General features: G+C 40.9%; 1 protein-coding gene across 1 annotated transcript in view; it reads left to right on the forward strand.

Moving 5' to 3' along the window:
* Nucleotides 1–5,134: 5,134 nt before the first annotated feature.
* Nucleotides 5,135–17,230, forward strand: part of cdh2 (cadherin 2, type 1, N-cadherin (neuronal)) — a 57,209-nt gene continuing 45,113 nt past the window's right edge. Inside the window, exons 1-2 of the mRNA XM_017422503.3 lie at nt 5,135–5,460; nt 7,250–7,358. Coding sequence (XP_017277992.1) covers nt 5,401–5,460; nt 7,250–7,358 — 169 coding nt within the window. The 5' untranslated portion in view covers nt 5,135–5,400. The remainder of the gene's footprint in view (nt 5,461–7,249; nt 7,359–17,230) is intronic.

Genomic DNA, 17,230 nt, shown 5'->3' on the forward strand with positions numbered 1-17,230 from the left:
CACCTGGCTACCGTGGAATGAATGTATTTGTCAGTTTTCTTTTCACTCTTTTGGTTTTTCATTTGAAAAACAGGACATTTGCATGTGAATTTTTTTATAAAACAGGCAAAAGTCACATTTTGAAGATGGCTCGCGAAAGAAACGGGAGGCTAACAAGTGAGCAGCAGCAGCTGTCTTTTTGCTCACGTGTCAGCAGAAATCAATAACCACACTTTGATTGCAGAAATAATTAAATACATTTCCCTCTTTTCTTGGGTTGCTCAGGACTTCAACACAATTTCCCCTAATCAGGCAATCAATCACTATTAGATCTGTGAGCCACACCAGCACACAGCAGGCAGATGTGGCCCCCCAGCAAAAACTACAATCCACAAATTGGGGCAGACACACACATGGTAAAGCCCCGTGACTCAGTAGACGTTTGCCAGAGCTGCTTGCAAAGCAGCATTTCGCCTTCATTTGTCGACAAAAAAGGGGTGGCACCAAGCTGTTTTACTGACACGTCTTTTCATAAGAAATTACAGAGAAAATGCTCAGCAAAAATGTTTGTGTGTGTCTCTGACACGCTTTGGCACTTTGCATTCAGCCCAGTGTAATCAGAAATTTCCACCAATCGTGCAATATTTCAGTCTACAAGGGTAGGCACTGCATACTGTATTTGCAGGATGACATGCAAGGAATTCGCCGTGATCTCTGGAGGGGCGAGACAAAATGTCTGCAGTTACACAGAAAACACACACACACACACACACACACACAACATTTAGGCGTATTTGCATCTGTTCCCCTGTACACATCGCAACTCTATTTGGCCTCATTGTCCAAATGGTATAAAGGAGTGAATGAGACGATTTGGCTTGAGAGGAGAATAATCAGAGCAGCACAGTGGTCCTTAGAGGTCTGTTATTGAATGCGTAACAAAGACGCTTGATTGAAACTGATAATGGCTTTGAAGACTACGTTGCTCCCTTCCACTCACTAATTTGTTCCAAGGCGACCTTTGCCTTGCATGGGAATGCCTGTGACGGGGTAATTAGCCAGCTTTTGAAAAGGGTCAAAATATGTGTATTTAAATGAAAAAGAATACATTCACCCATGCTGATTGGATGCTGATGCTCGCTGTCATTTCAAAATACCGCAGGGCTCAGTAAAAAAAAAAAACCCAAAACAAACAGGGCACGCGCAAGAATGTCACTGGCCGTTGTTTGGCTTTGAAAAGAAATGAGTGAGCACACCGTTACAGGAGTGTGTGGGAGCAGAGGGCGCACTGTGTCATATTCCTGTATCAACACAAAGTCAGCAGATGTGAAAGTGCTGCTGACCTCGTCCATTTTTCTTCCAGCGCTATCAAGGCCACCGTGCTGCAGTGCTCCACACGACATCCAATTGTGCCGAGTAAAAGGTTTAGAATCGAGGGCTCCTCTCAGGCCACCGGCTTTCGGACACCTGTGCTTATGGGAGTCAAGCGCGGTGTCAGCATTATGGCCGGCATGCATCACAAAGCGGCCTCACACATGTCTGCAAAACAGCATTATCTGTCTGCACCCAGACAGCTCAGGCCCGGGAATATATTATCCCCAGACTGCATAGCGACCTTGATGGTAAATTTCTCCTCTGATTGCACAATGCCAAATTAAGGTACATGCTGCACACGGAGTTCTCCGGAGGTCTCCGATTGGTATTATGAATCATGCAACATGATATTGTTTGATTGAATGCGCCAAGTCCAAATTGGATTCCCACTAATGCCTCCTCCCCTCCCTGCCCAGACGAGTACTGATGAAAGATAACCGCCTCTGCATTAATCAAAGAGATGGAGCATTTTGATCCCACTCTAAATTAGATTAGATTACATAAATTTAACAATTTGTACTAAATGCTAAATCAATTATCAACAGGTCATTCAGCTTGATCTCTTGCGTTACTCTGCCTCGGCAAACAAAAGACTTGCTCAGTGAATTTGACAGAGTTTGGTTGAAAAAACAAACAAAGGAGCAGATTTTGACATGTTTCTTAATGGGCCAAAATCTGCATGTGTTATCTGAAGTGTGTTGTCGTTTCTTCTTTTAATTGTGTGATTGCTGACTCGGCTTTGACATAATTGTTTTTCCAGTTTATTCTGCAGCAGTATTTGCGGTCTAACTATTTCTATATAACTTGTACCATTTTATTCTGTTTCCATATATCAAAATGCTAAACTCAGGGGATGGGTGCTATGGTTTTTGGTTAATGTAACTATTATACTTTTCAAAATATTGAACTTTATTTGCAAATATATTCACCATGGAAATACATTGAGATCTATTCAGTATCTTCTAAAACATTGTTGCTGTTGTTTTAAATCTGTTCCAGCATTATTATTATTATATTTTTGTCTTTCTATGCTACTTTTAAATTTTAGTAACTGCTCTATTTTTTAGCTAGACTTTTGCTACTTTTAGCTTCTAGCTAGCCTTTTCCCACTTTAATCTTTTTGCTACTTTTAGCCAGCATTTTGTTATTTTTAGCTTCTATGCTACTTTATGCTTTTAGCTAGTGTTTTGCTCCATTTAGCTTTTAGCTAATGTTCTGCTTCTTTTAGCTTTTTTGAGTCAGTTTCAGCTTCTTCAGCAAATTTGAGCAGTTATCCAGCACTCAGCATTCACGCTGCAATTTGGCAAAAAATGCTATTTTTTCATAAAGACTGATCATCTCAAAAAGTATAATAATCAGCCTTGGTAAAAAGTGACAAGTGCACGACATACAGGTTGAAAAAAAAAAAATCACTCATTCCTCTCATGTGTGTTGACTGTAAGTGGATTGTGATTGTGTCGGCGAAGTTTGTTTAAAATTACAACCAGCTTCCAGGAGCGGCGGGTACACGCTGGCACCTCCAAACGCCAATAACAGAAAGCAATAAGTTACCCAGGAGGAGATGAGCCAAAAGTCAGCCTTTGTTTATTATTTGAATATGGAATAAGTATTTGTTTTATCCACTGAAGTGAAATATCTCGGTGTCGCATGTGCAATCTATTCCACGGAGCCACCTCTATGTAGTTAATTGGGTGTCAGCAGTACAAGCCAGGTAATTTAACCTTCATCGAGCTGTATCACACACATACACACACACACAAATATTAGGGAATAATTCATTGAATCTGTTAAGGAAACATGAAGCAAATATTTACTTACAAATTCTGGGTTTGGGTGGAGGAATTAATAGAATGTGAAATTCCAAAACTCCAAAGTGATTGATTTGTTTCTGAAACAGACAGCTTATTAGACAAAACCCTGCGCATGTACTGAAACACTCATGGTAAAAATAAATAAATAGTAACACTAAAAGATTTAGCACCAAATCATTGATAATTAAGAATCCCTGAGCTTACGTGCAGTAAACAGCAATTATCTGAGGGGGGTTGTGATCAGAATCTCATGCTTAATGATCAATAGTGTCTGGGCAGCTTTTTATGCAGGTTGTCAGACGACTGACTGAATTCTGAATTACTGATGCTTGTGACATTCAAAACACATTTTTTCTCAGAGGAGCCCGGAGCTGATGGATAGAATTTTAATGAAAAACAATAAAGGAGGGGAGTGGATCATGATTGGGAATAAGGCATCTAATTTCAAAATGTTACGTGAAACATGTGGCGATATTCAAATGCGAAAATGGCAAATAAATTACATTTGGGATTTTGGTATTGTATTATTTTAATCTATCTTTGTTTTTCTGGGATTCTGCTTTCATTAAAAAAAAGGTACCCACAGCAAACTTTGAAACTGAACTTAAAAAGGTTATCCTGAAACATATTAAACGGAGGAGTCTGAACAAGTTTACTCCAGATATGTCGATATGCAGTTTGGAAATACAGGTAGGTAAACACAACCTTTGTGTTTATATTAAACGGTCAACCTTCTCGATACTAAAATCCTCCTCCATAGATGGTGCCATTATTGACTTGTTTGTAGTCAGTGTGGTAGTTGGCAGCCGTTCACAAATTTTGCCTGATTTAGGGACACCTAACCATCGATATGAGAAGAAGGTTGCGCGGGTTTTTTTTCTTACTTTATTTATATATTTATGTGACTGGTTTTCGTAACATTCCAGTGAGTACCTTTAAACCAGTGGTCCGGCTTCGGGGCCCACCATCGGCCCTTAATGAGACAAGCTGTGACCTGAATGGAGGAAAAAATGTCAACTTCTCGAATTTACTGAAAGAAAAAGAACATGCACCTGAGACAGTAAAACAGAGTATCACAGTACGCCAACACACACACACACACACACAAAAACAACAAATTTATTGATAAACCAAAATGACCAGCGAGCAGGGAGTCTATGCTCAGTTAGCTGTATTTTAATTAAAAACCAAAAGTCTTCACTTTAGTAACGTCAGCCTTTTTTTGTGTGTGTGAAAACAACAGTTCTTTCATGCACAAAAATGAAATTTTAAAAATCCAGCCACTGAGATGTAGTTTCAAAAAGACTTTTATTACAGCATGTTGCTTTAGCTGAGCACCCACCCTATGAACATGCAATAAATAACTCTTAATCAGTCACTCGGTTAAGCATTAACAATAAGACTGACACAACAATCGGAATGTTGATTGTTTTGTTTTGTCCAGGCAAAGGCCCGCGACCCACTTTTGGGCCGCACACCTCCAGCTGAGAATCACTGCTTATAAAAAGAATTATGTATGGTAGCTAAATCAGACATTGAAACTGACATTAAAATACCCTATTGTTAAAAGCCCAGGAATATCCTTTGCGAGTAAGCTGGAGCTATTTAATTTTTTACTGGAAAGATAGTCATCATAATTGGTTTGAATCGATATAATCAGGGTACTGAAGCCCTATCAGCAGTTTTTTTTTCTTCTTCTCTTCTCTTACCTACCTCTTTGTTAAGCTGACAAGCCGGTGAATTACAGTAATATATATATATTTTTCAAGAAAGCTACCAAAGCTAATTCTTCCAACACTTTACAGATCTGATAAAGAGGAGAGAAAACAAAGAGGGGAAAGGGTTGAGAGGACAGCCTGCTCCATCCCAGCAGTGAAATTGGCTGTGTCACCAGTAGGGAGAGACAGTGAGATGGGCGGCTCGCAGTCTAGAGAGGCTCATTTTTTTTTTTTCATAGTGGGACTGGATGGGAGGGAGCAGCAGCCTCAGTACCAGGCAGTGCTCTTCCTCAGTACGGACCGGATAGACAGATAGAAGGAGGAGGAGGAGGCTGAGGCTCATACATGCTGCCGCCACCATTCCTGCTCCTGCCGCTGCTGCTGACGCCTTTGTCGAACAGGGAGCCGTTTCGAGGCCACTTCTAGCCACTTGGATATTCTTTTTTTTTTTGTTGTTATTCTTTTTTTTTTCTTCTCGGAACCCGAAGCGGTGGATAACCGGACTGACGGGCGTACCAATGTACTCGTTGCACGAGGGCAGCGGTCTGCTTCTGCTGCTGGTCTTAGCAGGACTGCAGGTAAATTTCCCGGAGCCGACTTCCCAGCGGGGACACTTCGGGTGGTTTATTTTATTTTCATTCTTCGCCTATTCGGGTTTTCGAGTTTTGGCTTGCTCCGTGGCGATGCTGTTGTTCCGCGGAGTTACGAAGCGGGACGACTTGCTAGCCCTTCACTGCGCACTTGGCGCTGCGTGCAGTTAAAACAAGCCCATAAGTCGTGGGCTTCAATTGGCGATAAAAGTCGCTGGAGTCGGGCGGCAATTACCAGCTAACGGTTCTTTTTTTGTTTGTTTGTTTGTTTTATTGAATGCGCACGAGACGCCGGAACGAGGCGCGTTTGAATTGATTACTTCAATTAGAAGGAAAAGTCCCATTTGCATCGTTGCAGCCTGATTTAAGAGTTCGCGTCGCTGAATCTCGTTGTCTGGGAAGTTGGGCGACGCGGGCCTACACGAACATCTTGGCTGCATTTAGTTTAGGTTTAATTTTTTAATTTTTTTTTGTGCATATGTTCTGTGTCGAGTTAATTGCACTCCCTGGTGGAAGTCGCTACCCACAACTGGAGTGCACTGCTGTAAATTGATGCACAGCCCGACTGGTTTCTAGAATATAGACGACGTTTTTATCTGAGGGTGTTTTGTGGGAATAACTGACTTCTTTGCATCACAAATGTGCCTTTTTTTTTCTTTTTCAAAAAGGCGGAAACGGCTACCAGAGATAATTAGTGACTGTGGTAACCGGTTTGAAAATGAACTAGCATTTGTGTTAACATTTTTATCCAATAAGGGAGGAAAATAAAATAAAAAACACACAGTGCAACCTGCTGCCTTCCATGAGGAGTCCAGCTCCTCCTCCTCCTCCCCCCATCTCTATGCAAAGCATTTTCCATTTAAATTCCTCTGATTAGGAATGGCAACTGTCCCGAATACCCACAATGCTCTTTTGCAGCAAGGTTCCTCTCTTCTTCTTTTTTTCCTTCTGTCTTCTGAGCGAGCACATAAAGCCAGGACTGTGCTCCTGGAAGTTGGAATCAATCATGGGGCTGTGTGATGTTGTACACTTTGCACATCAGACTACAGCTGGGCTCTGTTTGTGCACTTCTTTCTTCTCTGCAACAGTTTATTTATTTATTTAGTTAGTTAGTTGTTGTTGTTGTTGTTCTTGTTTCCACATACCACAAGCTCCAGTGATCGTCATGTTTTTTATTTTTCCAGTTTAGCAGCCCCAACTTTGAAGTATTTTCTAAGGACATCTTGACCAGACATTTTTCTTTCTTTCTGTTTTTTTTTTTTTTTAAAGCCAAACAAAAAAGACAAAGAAGAGAGTATTGATTAGTTATTATCCGACAGGCTCTTTTGAAAAGAAAAGAAACGTAATAGTTTTCCAGTGCTTATTCAGACATTCACACATGGATGTTGATTCGCTGCTCTGTGGGTTGTTAGCATTTAGTTTTATTCTCTTGTTCCTGCTCTTCAAAGTGGATGGTGTTTGTCAGAGGGGGCTGGCAGACCGTACCCTATGCCTGGGCCCCCCTTACCCTGGGACAAATGGGGCTTGTTCTTGCCTAGCCGTGCTTTTCTGGCTAATGCTTAACCCTTTTGGCCTCATTATCCTAATTGCGGCCCCCGCTATAAAAACAACAGATGCTTTTGTACAACTGTGGGGACTTTAGAATGTGACCGAGAGGTTTAGGAGACAGTGGAGTGCGTTTTTTTTTTTCGTTTTTTTTTTAAAGTTGATTTATGACTTGTTTTTACCCCCCACCCCTCTACCCCTCCAACCCCATCACCCCTCTCCCACATTACAGATCGCAGCAGAGGCCAGGGGTGCCCCGCCATGCAGGCCAGGCTTCACTGAAGACCTGTACACAGTCGTGGTGCCAGATATGACAGAGCAAGGATGGCCTCTCTTCAACGGTGAGCGTTGGCTCGTTTTATGCCGGGTGGCTGTTATGCCTGCGTCTGAGTGTGTGTGTGTGTGTATGTGTTGGCATGCACAGTAGTTGAGTGTGCCCCCTCCCCTCCTCTCCACGTGTTACATTTAAGGGGGAGGATCTGAACATGGCTGACATATTTAAACAATTAGCTTCGGTGCAGTTGTGCGGTATTGCAAGTCGTGTTTTTTTGCCTTGTAAACCAGCTCAAATGGGGTTCAACGTTGTTCTGCTCTAGTCCACTTTGCTTACTTTCTGTTTTTCCTTCACGGCAGGCTGAAGCTAGGTAGATGAAATGCCAGATTATATATCGTTTTCCGCTACAATTTTTTTAATTAATTTATTTTTTTTGCCTTCATTAGCATTTTTAGGGGAGTATTGACTTCTGTTTTGTTTTATTGAAAGTAGGTAAAGCTTCCTTGATTGCACTGGGGACTTTTATCACGTTACAATGAATAAAAAAAATCAATAGCAAACAGATTTGAATACTTATGCAACTTTAACTGAGCAAGTAATTGAGTTATTAAACATTTCATGCGTTTTATTATCTAATTCCATTATTATGCAATTGCGTTTTCCTGCTTTAACATGTGTGTAGATTTTAGGGAATGAGCATGAAAAATAATGCTGCACTGTATGTTTTATTCTGAAAGATTTTGCTTAAATCTTCCGGTGCCAAGTTGCAGTTTACACTTCTAAGCCCCCTCGGTGGTAAAATGGCTTTTGAAATGTTTGTCGCAGTAATGCTGTTGGAAACCCATCTTTTAATACGCACGTCTGTTTTGACCATAAACATGATCTAAACTGGGAAATAAAAAAAGAATAATAATAATGTACATGTTTGCATTAGTTCGTTTTATTGCAGCAGGTTTGACCACAAGGCTTCGTTAGTTTAATGTCGGCAAATAAGAATGCAGCTACCGTGAAATGGCACACGGGTCTACAGACGGTAATAAAAGCTGGAATATATCACCTGTGTGTCATTAGAGGGGTTAGAGCCTTGAGGTCATTTGGACCAGAAAGCCCTCTCGCTTGTGTTGGATTTCACAGTGCGTGCCGAAAACTCGCACCCTGTCGCTGGTGTGAGTCAGAGAGGTGGAAGGGGGGGAGGTGGCAGTGACGAGGGAGAGGGAAAAGGGAGAAAGGGAGAAAGGGAAGAGCGTAGTTAGATGGGTGGGTACTGCTTTCACTGAGCTTTGCCTTGTGCACAAGTTTCTGTTTGATCCTGCAGGTGATGGATTTCCCTGTGCTGGCGTGTGGATGAGCCGTGACCAGGGATAATCAGGTTCTCTTTTGTTTGCCCCCCCTCCTCCTCCACCTCCTCTCTTGTCTTTGCCTTCCCCTCCCCCAGCGAGTTGTTGCTATGAGGAGATTTCCTTGACAGAGAGGGGCACTCCTGTGTCATTGTAATGCAGCAGGGCACAGCAGCGTGGGATGATGTTAATGAAACTCCATTCTCTAATGAGAATCTCCTGTGGCATGTTTTGAAAGACAAAGCCCCCACAGTGTGGAGAGCATTCTCAAAGTTTTTCTTTGCTTTCACCATGCTGGTTTGGGATATTGTTTTATTTTGGACCAGTTGATGGAGCCTACACTAAGATGTTGCTTCTTCAGCAGCAATATGTGACACTACTTTACTGGCATTTCCTCTTTTTTTTTTTTTTTTTTCTTGTGTCCTAAAAGGTTTTAAATAGTGAATCAGAACACGAAACAACGCTGAATATTTTACAATAGAACACCGAGCCTGCATTATGCCATAAATGACACACTCAGCTAATTTCAGTAGGCACAGATGTCTGCTTGCTTTATTGATGAGTGGTCATCGCTTGTCTTCTGGTTCAGCTGGCTTATTTGAAATAGGATCTGCTTGAGTATCTGTGTAATACGATCAGAAGATGGTATAAGACGTCAGTAATATGAGTGCTGCTCATATTATATAGCGTTTGATATTAGATATACCTTAGACACCGCATGGGTGAGCTGTTAGATATCTGTCTTTCTTCTAATTACACCATTCTCTGTCTTATTGATTAGAAGAATACACATCCTGTGGCCTGTGTGGAAATGGCCGCTGTTGCCATGTAAACAGTAGACATTGTATGTGCTAAAGTGAAGACATCCTGTGGATTTGATAATGGTTATTGTGGCCAGCCAGTGAAAAGTTAATCACGTTCTGTTGGTGTTAACTAAACTTTAGCATTTAAATGGCTAAACGGCTCCCTGTTGGTTTTCAATAGATGAAGGAGGAAAAATGAAATTAAGAGCAGTGCAGGGAAACACCTGGTAGGACAATGACTGTGCTATGAAAACTTTGCCAATGATCCGTTAAAGGGAGGGTGAGCTCATTGTTTGTTTGTTTGTAGATGCAAAATCACTGCAGGCTTTGGGAGAACGTCTACCCTCCAAAGCCTTCCTGACCTTGCTTTTATGGCTGGAGTATTTGCTGTGACGAGAAATGACCAAAACAGCCACTTGTTCTGATAAACACAAGAGAAGCTAAAGTCTTTACACATCTGCGCAGGATTTCCCCTCATCTTATTTGGCTGTTTGATAAAGTGACTTGTTTTACTAGATTTCATTTAATTTGAGGTATGCTGTGGCTGCGGGTGGTTTGCCCCTGGGTGCCTAATGAAATTCTGGTGGCTTTGGAGAGCTGACACACATTGTGCCATTTCTTTATTTATTTTTTTTCTCGATGAAGCCTTTTAAAGCAGGGAAGCAAAGCAAGTCAGTCGGAGCATTATTCAGCAGAGGTTTCCCCTCCCTAAAACTAGGTTAATGAAAAGCCCAAAAGCTTAATTGAACTTAATGGGTCCTCCTATTCTGCCATCTCTACCCCTAATTTTCTATTCTGCTTTCATTTTACTTTCCTCCACCCCTCAACCCTGACTTGTACTTATTTTCCTGACAATTATGCAAGCTCTGGCAATGAATAAGAGGTATGCTTCTAGTCAGCTTTGGCCTTGGTTCAAGTGCTTTTAATGTAAAGGTGACAAGGAGGGTCCGGTTAGTTGGCTCCACAAATCTTTGGGGAGCTGGAGCTGGGGGTGGGGGCTGATTTGGGGATTTACAGTTGACCAGTTTAATAATGTGATTGAAACAATTAGTGTCAACGTCAGCAGTGAGAACATCAACAAGAAAGCTCTCTTGGGCTAAGTATGTCTGGGGAGTTTTCAGTTAATCTATCATTAAGAATAATTATGTCCTGCTGTGTTTGTGTAAAGCAAACCTCTTCGGCAAACCAAATTTCGCCCTTTCGAGAACACAAACATGCTTGCGAAACTTCAAGTTTTGCCCCGACTTACCTTTTTTGGTTGCCTCTGCTCGGTTAAGAATCCGACGGGCCTATTTAAAGCTGGAACCGCTCGCATGTGTTTTTTAAGGGGCCCCTGCGTTTGGTGGGACGTGACCCTGCTTAACCCTCCCATGTAAACTGGGGCAAGTGCTCAGCAACAACCTAGCCCTTTTTCCCTCTGGTCCCAGATTGGAAATTAAACTGGCGGGTTTTCCCGGTGAGGTGTAGATGAATGAGAGACCAGTTCCGGAGGTCTGACACATCACCGCAGAGACCACAAATGAATGACCTTTTGTTATCCTATGTTATTGTGACCTTTTAGGGGTGATCGTACATCACTTAGAGAAATAAACACGGGCAAAATGAGGAAGAAAAACACAAAACAAAACAAGATTTTCAGGATTTAAATCCAGTCAAATTTATTAGAAAAACACAAAACAAAACAAGATTTTCAGGATTTAAATCCAGTCAAATTTATTAGTTTGTTCTCAGTGAGCACAACGAATGAATGATATTAGTTCAGGACTACAAGGAAAAGTCTCTAGAAGAGGATGTCTGCTAAGGCATGGAAAAAAAGGACCTTTTGTCAGTTTGTTTTTGAGGTGTATGAGGTATGTGTAATCTGTGTGTCACTGCTGCCCAATTTTATTCACAAACTGACTTGCCTTGTTTGATTTCTCATTCAAGTGGAGATCTGTAGGTTGCATTGGAGATCTCATGCTGCACAATAAAAAGTTTAGGAGCAACGTGAGACGTTTTGAAGTTTGTGCAGCTGCTGCATGTTTCACATATTTTTGTTTCGGCCACCCAGGGACATCTCGAGCAAGCCCGTGGTCATTCTTGTTTCCTTTTTTTTCGGGAGTTCATTCTCAAACAGCACTTGTCTTTTGAACTCAGGCAGCGGTTTGACATGAAATTTGTTTTAAAGAGCAGTTCATTGCCCCCCCAACCCCACTCTTTTTATTTTTTTTTCTGAAAGTGGATCAATAAATTCAGGGTCTTTGTTTGCTGAGATCAATATGTTGTAATGAAGGCTGTGTTCCAATACTGAGCTAAGGCATCACCAACACAGTAGGGTTGAATTTGTGTTATTCTTTATTGTAACCGGCCTACATTAATTAGATTTTTATTTTGCTGTCACTCTGCCTTTTTTTTTTCCCTCTCTTTGAGCGCATTGGCCTACATAACTACCACATATTGTGACGACAGATTGAATCTTGGCTCTGTACAGATTTGGAAAGTAACCTTATTCATGTTGCCTCTGCTACAGTATAATAAAGTTAGCCGAGCAACAATGGTATTAACGCATATAAAACCTATATTTATGGGCTTTTGGAGCCCGTTTGGCAGCACACGATTGGACATATTTTGTAAGTTTGACCTTTTTATGCTCAGACCTTTTTTGGACTTAAAATTTTCACTTCAAATTTAGAGGCATACAGGTGCTTGTGGAATGCCTAAATGTCAAGATGGTGTTTTGTAGTGGCCATATATTGGCTTATACAGTCTCTCATCACCTCTGTTCATATCATTTATATCAGCTGCAGGCTGTGCCCTCTACCTCTGGCACAAGACCATATGCCAGTGACATTGGACAGTAGTTAAGGTGTCCCTCTCTTAGGCTTGAGTTTGTGTGTGTGTTTGAGAGAGAGAGAGGCGTTTGTCCTTGGCATATAATTATCTTCGTCTGCCCATAGATCTCTTGATTCTGTGAACAAATATTCTGGTGACAGAGATTTCCACAGCCATCTGCCTCTGTTAACTTTGGATTTGAGTGAAAATGACCACTCAGACCATGCTGTATGATCTGACTGTGACTGGTAGACACAAAAGATAGTCATTTATCTTTTGCATAGTCGGGCGCAGCTACATCAAAATTTAAACTTCTATAATGACCCAGAGGACTAAATATAGTTCTAAAAGAGCAGCCCTTTCGCCGTGTCGCTCCTTTGCTCGGTCGTGTGTAAACTGGGTTCAGGGGTTATGTGGTTCTCAGTTGCACCTGAGCTTCTTCATCTATGATGCTTCACTAGAAAGGTTTAAAACAGATACTGTATGTGTGCTTTCACCTAAAAAAAACAATAAATAAAAGTACTAAAGTGGAAAAAAAATTGATTTATTCTAATAAATCAATTCTTCTCTGTTCTGCTCATTACATGAGAAGAATCCAGGCTCATTTATGGCAACTGTGGTGCGTCTTGCCTAGTGTTTCTGATGTGTTTTATTTAATTTGAAGAACACACAGAAAGTGCATAACATGACCTCACTGTATAATGAGGTCGTGTATAAATAGCTGTATTGACCTGGCTTTCTGCATATGCCTCCATGAAGCTGGGAGAGTGTTATTTTTCACAAGTGAAATGCTAGAGCCCGTGTGGAAAAGAAAGTGCCAGCTTGCACCCAGAAGACAATACATCAGCACTATAGACTAAATTGTTTACTTTTTCAAGGACTGATTTGTGGATTTCAGTGCCATTTTTCTTCTGTGGGGGCAGCCCTTTCTTGTAGAGCAAACAATTCCACATCTTTTAGATTTTCTCCCTACAAAATAGGCTCTGTCTGTGTTTCACCATCTGTTTATTGCACAGTAACACTTTTCGATTTTTGCCCAGTTTCTCCTTTTGCCATGCCTACTTTTCTTCTTCTTCTTTTCATTATGTTTAAGCTACGCGAGTGTAAAGAGAGCCTCGTCCTCACGTGTGAAATTGGCAGGCACATGAAAGGGAGCCACTCCCATTTCTCTCACTGCTTTCTCATTCGTTAAAGCTTTTGTTCATATCGCAATACATTTAGCTGCAGATTTCTTTCCCCCTTTTTCTTCGAAACGGACAGGCATGCATTCATTTGCGGCTCAAACGCAGACTCGACACCAGTACCTGTCTCACATGGCTGTGAACGACAGACGGGAGTGCCTTTTGTGCGCCGTGTCAGACAAGGAAGCTAATACTTGAATAAATATATTAATGAGGCTGTTTGTGCAAATCAAGAAAATAAAGCCACCAGTCTTCTGTTTAACCTTTCTCTGTATGCAAGTGACATACACAGTTTTTTCCAAACCTTGTGCTTTATGTTGAGGAGTCGACACAAATTTGCATGGGTGTTATTGTTCTGACAACAAAAGAGAAATTTGACGCAGGGACACGTTAACTGACCCAGATACTGTAACCATGTTCACAAAGGCCAATATCCTGCCTGGGAAGAGACGTCTACCTCCTGCAGGCCACGCAAACTATTGTGTTCCGGAGCAGGCTTCAATTTCAGTGCTCCAGCGCTTTTCTGGACAGTAGCCTCTGATGTCACTAATCTTCTGACATTCTCGATCCATCCCCCCCTTTTATTTAGTCCTCTGTCACCTCAACCAATTATTTCCATGTTGTCCCTTTCCCCTCTTTGTCACCGGGGCTTTAAAATGTGGGAGCTCCCTTGGCTCCATACAATGATTGATGTGGCGTAATTGGGTAATTCAAGGACAATACTGTAGCATTTCTCCCTTTTTATTCTGCAACTGAATTTGTTTCCTGCGGTGACCTTGGCTGCTTCATGGCTTCAGTCATGCGTGTGATGTTCCGTTTTAGTTGTGTGAGTAATATTTTTTGAAATATGGCTTTTTGAGGGTTCGAGGAATCCTTTCTTGATGGCAATAAGATAACTTTCTGTGGTCTGTGTTGCAGTTTTAGGAAAATTTCCTGTTCAAAACGAAGCACATGTCCATGATTAATTGCCTCTGTAGCAAACAAATCTTCTGGTTTAATCTTGATTGGTGGTTGGGATTATTGATTTCCATCATCCCCCTCCAAACAGTTGGCTCATCAGATAACCTCATGAAGCCCACCAGATTACTTGTCTCAAGTGATCTACAGTTAGCAGGCCTTGCTGACACTAGTGTCTCCCATAACCACAGATATTATGATTGACCTGCAGCAATTTCTAGTCTCCATTTCAGTGCACACTGTATAGCAGTGAACAACTGATCGCTTTGTGTTCAGCCTTGTCTGAGTTTATATTATCTGCCCCTCTGTCGATATTTACTGAGGCATTAAAGAGCGTGCAGCATGTCGCCAATTTATTTCCTGTAGCACTGCAACCAGAGCTGGACAGAGGCTGGAGGGGGAATATTCTTCCTGAAGGATTTCAGTGCTGCAAGCTGAAGATGTGCTGATTCCTGAAACATGTTTATCATAAGCATCAGAACGGTAATGTGAATACATACAGAGCAGATGGCATAGGAGTGTAAATGTGCTTATGATTAGAATTTCTTTTGTAAATGACTCTCAACCTTATGTTTTCAGCACAATAAACTGATGTAATGAAATGGCTGTATTACCTGTGAAAGAGAGATTCAGGAACATGAACTGGATAAACTGAACAATGCTTTCATAGATCCCTCCCCCATTAAAAAAATATATTTTTACACAAGTTTGTTGGAAATATGAAAAGAACAAATGTAATTATTGAATTAGTGGTGTTTAGTGTGTATGGGTGACCTGTTCTGGTTTTTATTGCTGCAGAGCTGAAGAATAATGGCAGTTGTATAATTCCGTTCGTTTTCTTGTCAGAAAGATGAGTAGAGGAGCACTGGAGTCTAGATTATCTTCCTGCTTCCATGTTTTGTGAAACAAACATTCCATTTCCAGACTTTCTAACTGTGTTTTGTTAGTGCTTAATTTTCATCTTGTTTTATTTACCAGCAATCTGAGGTTGCCCGTGTTGATCCAGGGAAGATGCTATGTAAATTTTCTCCTTCCCTCTTCAAAGTTTTCGTCCTGCCCTACATTAGTGATGTCTCCTCCTCTTCTTGTTTCATCCCAGACATTAGCTGGGCTTTTGAAAACTCAAATTAGCTGCTCCTGCTTGTAAACAACCCTCCAGTTGGGATGGTTAGTCATCATAACTCATGCCAGAAGTAACACCAGAAAGCACTTACGCAGCACAGATTCCAAAAGCAGCGAGAAAGATCTTTCAAAGACACATTTCTTAACAGAAATAAAGAATTTGTGCTTTAGAAGCTAATTAATTGTGGTTTAGATTTTGTTTTTGTTGTGTCCTGAGGAACAGAAAATAAACAATTTTTTTTTAAGCCTATATTTTCTGGTCACTTTTTATCTGTGATTAGGAGAACTACATGCGGATGTTTCCCCTTTTTTAGTTTTGCTTTAATCAGTGCTGCCATCTAATATAATGCTCGATAAAGTCAAAACATTTTAATGGCCGAAACACCAAAGTGCTTTCCTTTTGATCAGATTTTCTCATTAGAATATGCACAACTTAATAAAAGCAGTTTGTAGATGCCGTCCAGCTTCCCTTCCAACCTTTCATCTGATTATTCCTAACAGCAATACTTTCAATCTTACGTAGGTCCTGTGTCAGCTCTTCACTCCTACATTAAGTGATCTAAGCACTGTGACCTTTGTAGACGATAAGCTACCTTTGGCTGACTTGAAGAATCCACAATAATGGCATCAACCATTAATTCAAGGCATTGCAAACCATATGAGGGCCATGAGCCAAGGTTATTGACCTTTCACGCCTGTCACTATTGATAGAGGGAACCAGACCCAGGAGGAAAATGAATTGTGCTTATTAAGAAGTGCGACTTGGAATCAAACCCTGGGGGAACTTTCTCTCTACATCCTTTTTTTTTTAAACTTGAAAAGTAATTATTTAAGTGGTTGACCAACTTCCTGAAAGTACAACAGTACACGTGGACTTGCACTAAATCATTTTCTTCCAGTAATGCTTCTGGGAGAGATCAAAGTGCAGTAAGCACCTGAAGGATTAACACACACCTTAGGTCCAGGTTTTGTTCACGTTAGTGTATATTTATGTTGCTTAAAGTCAAAACAAATGTTTGCCTTCTACAGATGAGTTTTAAATTATTTTCAAAATCGTGCAAACACATTTTAAAACATTTGAAGTAAAAATGTATGCAGACTCTGTTATTGATTGCTAGTAACAGTGCACTGCTAATCAAGGCTGATGTCATTATTTTGTCATGAGAAAGCTCACGTGATGGAGCGAGAGAAACCAGGATAGGATGTGTAATGACTAACAAGACTCAGTCGGAAAGATAAAGATTTTTTGGTTTTTTACATGACAGGGAAGGGGATACAACTGTGGTTTGTAGAAGTACATCTATTGGGACTTCTTTGTTCTGTACTACAATGGATACCTACCTTTTTTTTAAAGGAAGTTTACTGCTCAGTAGGAACCATCTTTCACATATTTTTAAAGATATTGGTCCGTATGAACACGGTACTGCTAAATGAGCATTACTATACAATTCCTGTGTAAATAGCTGGCCCTATATTGACCATTTAAACAACTTTTGACACTTCTCCAGAACAATCAAACGGCACATGCGCTTGAATGATGAAATACAAAGTTTAGTATCAAATTTAGTATCAACTAGTAGCCGAGCAACTAAAAATGAACTTTTGGCAGTTTAAATATGAAAAGTAAAAGTCCAGAACAGTGCTGTCCTGTAACCAGCTGTCAGAAAGTCCCTAAAATTCTTGGGTCTGAAAATTCCCATTGTTGCGTAATGTCTCTGCATTCAGACT

This window comes from Kryptolebias marmoratus, linkage group LG20 (assembly GCF_001649575.2).
Source record: "Kryptolebias marmoratus isolate JLee-2015 linkage group LG20, ASM164957v2, whole genome shotgun sequence".
NCBI classification, from domain to species: Eukaryota; Metazoa; Chordata; class Actinopteri; order Cyprinodontiformes; family Rivulidae; genus Kryptolebias; species Kryptolebias marmoratus.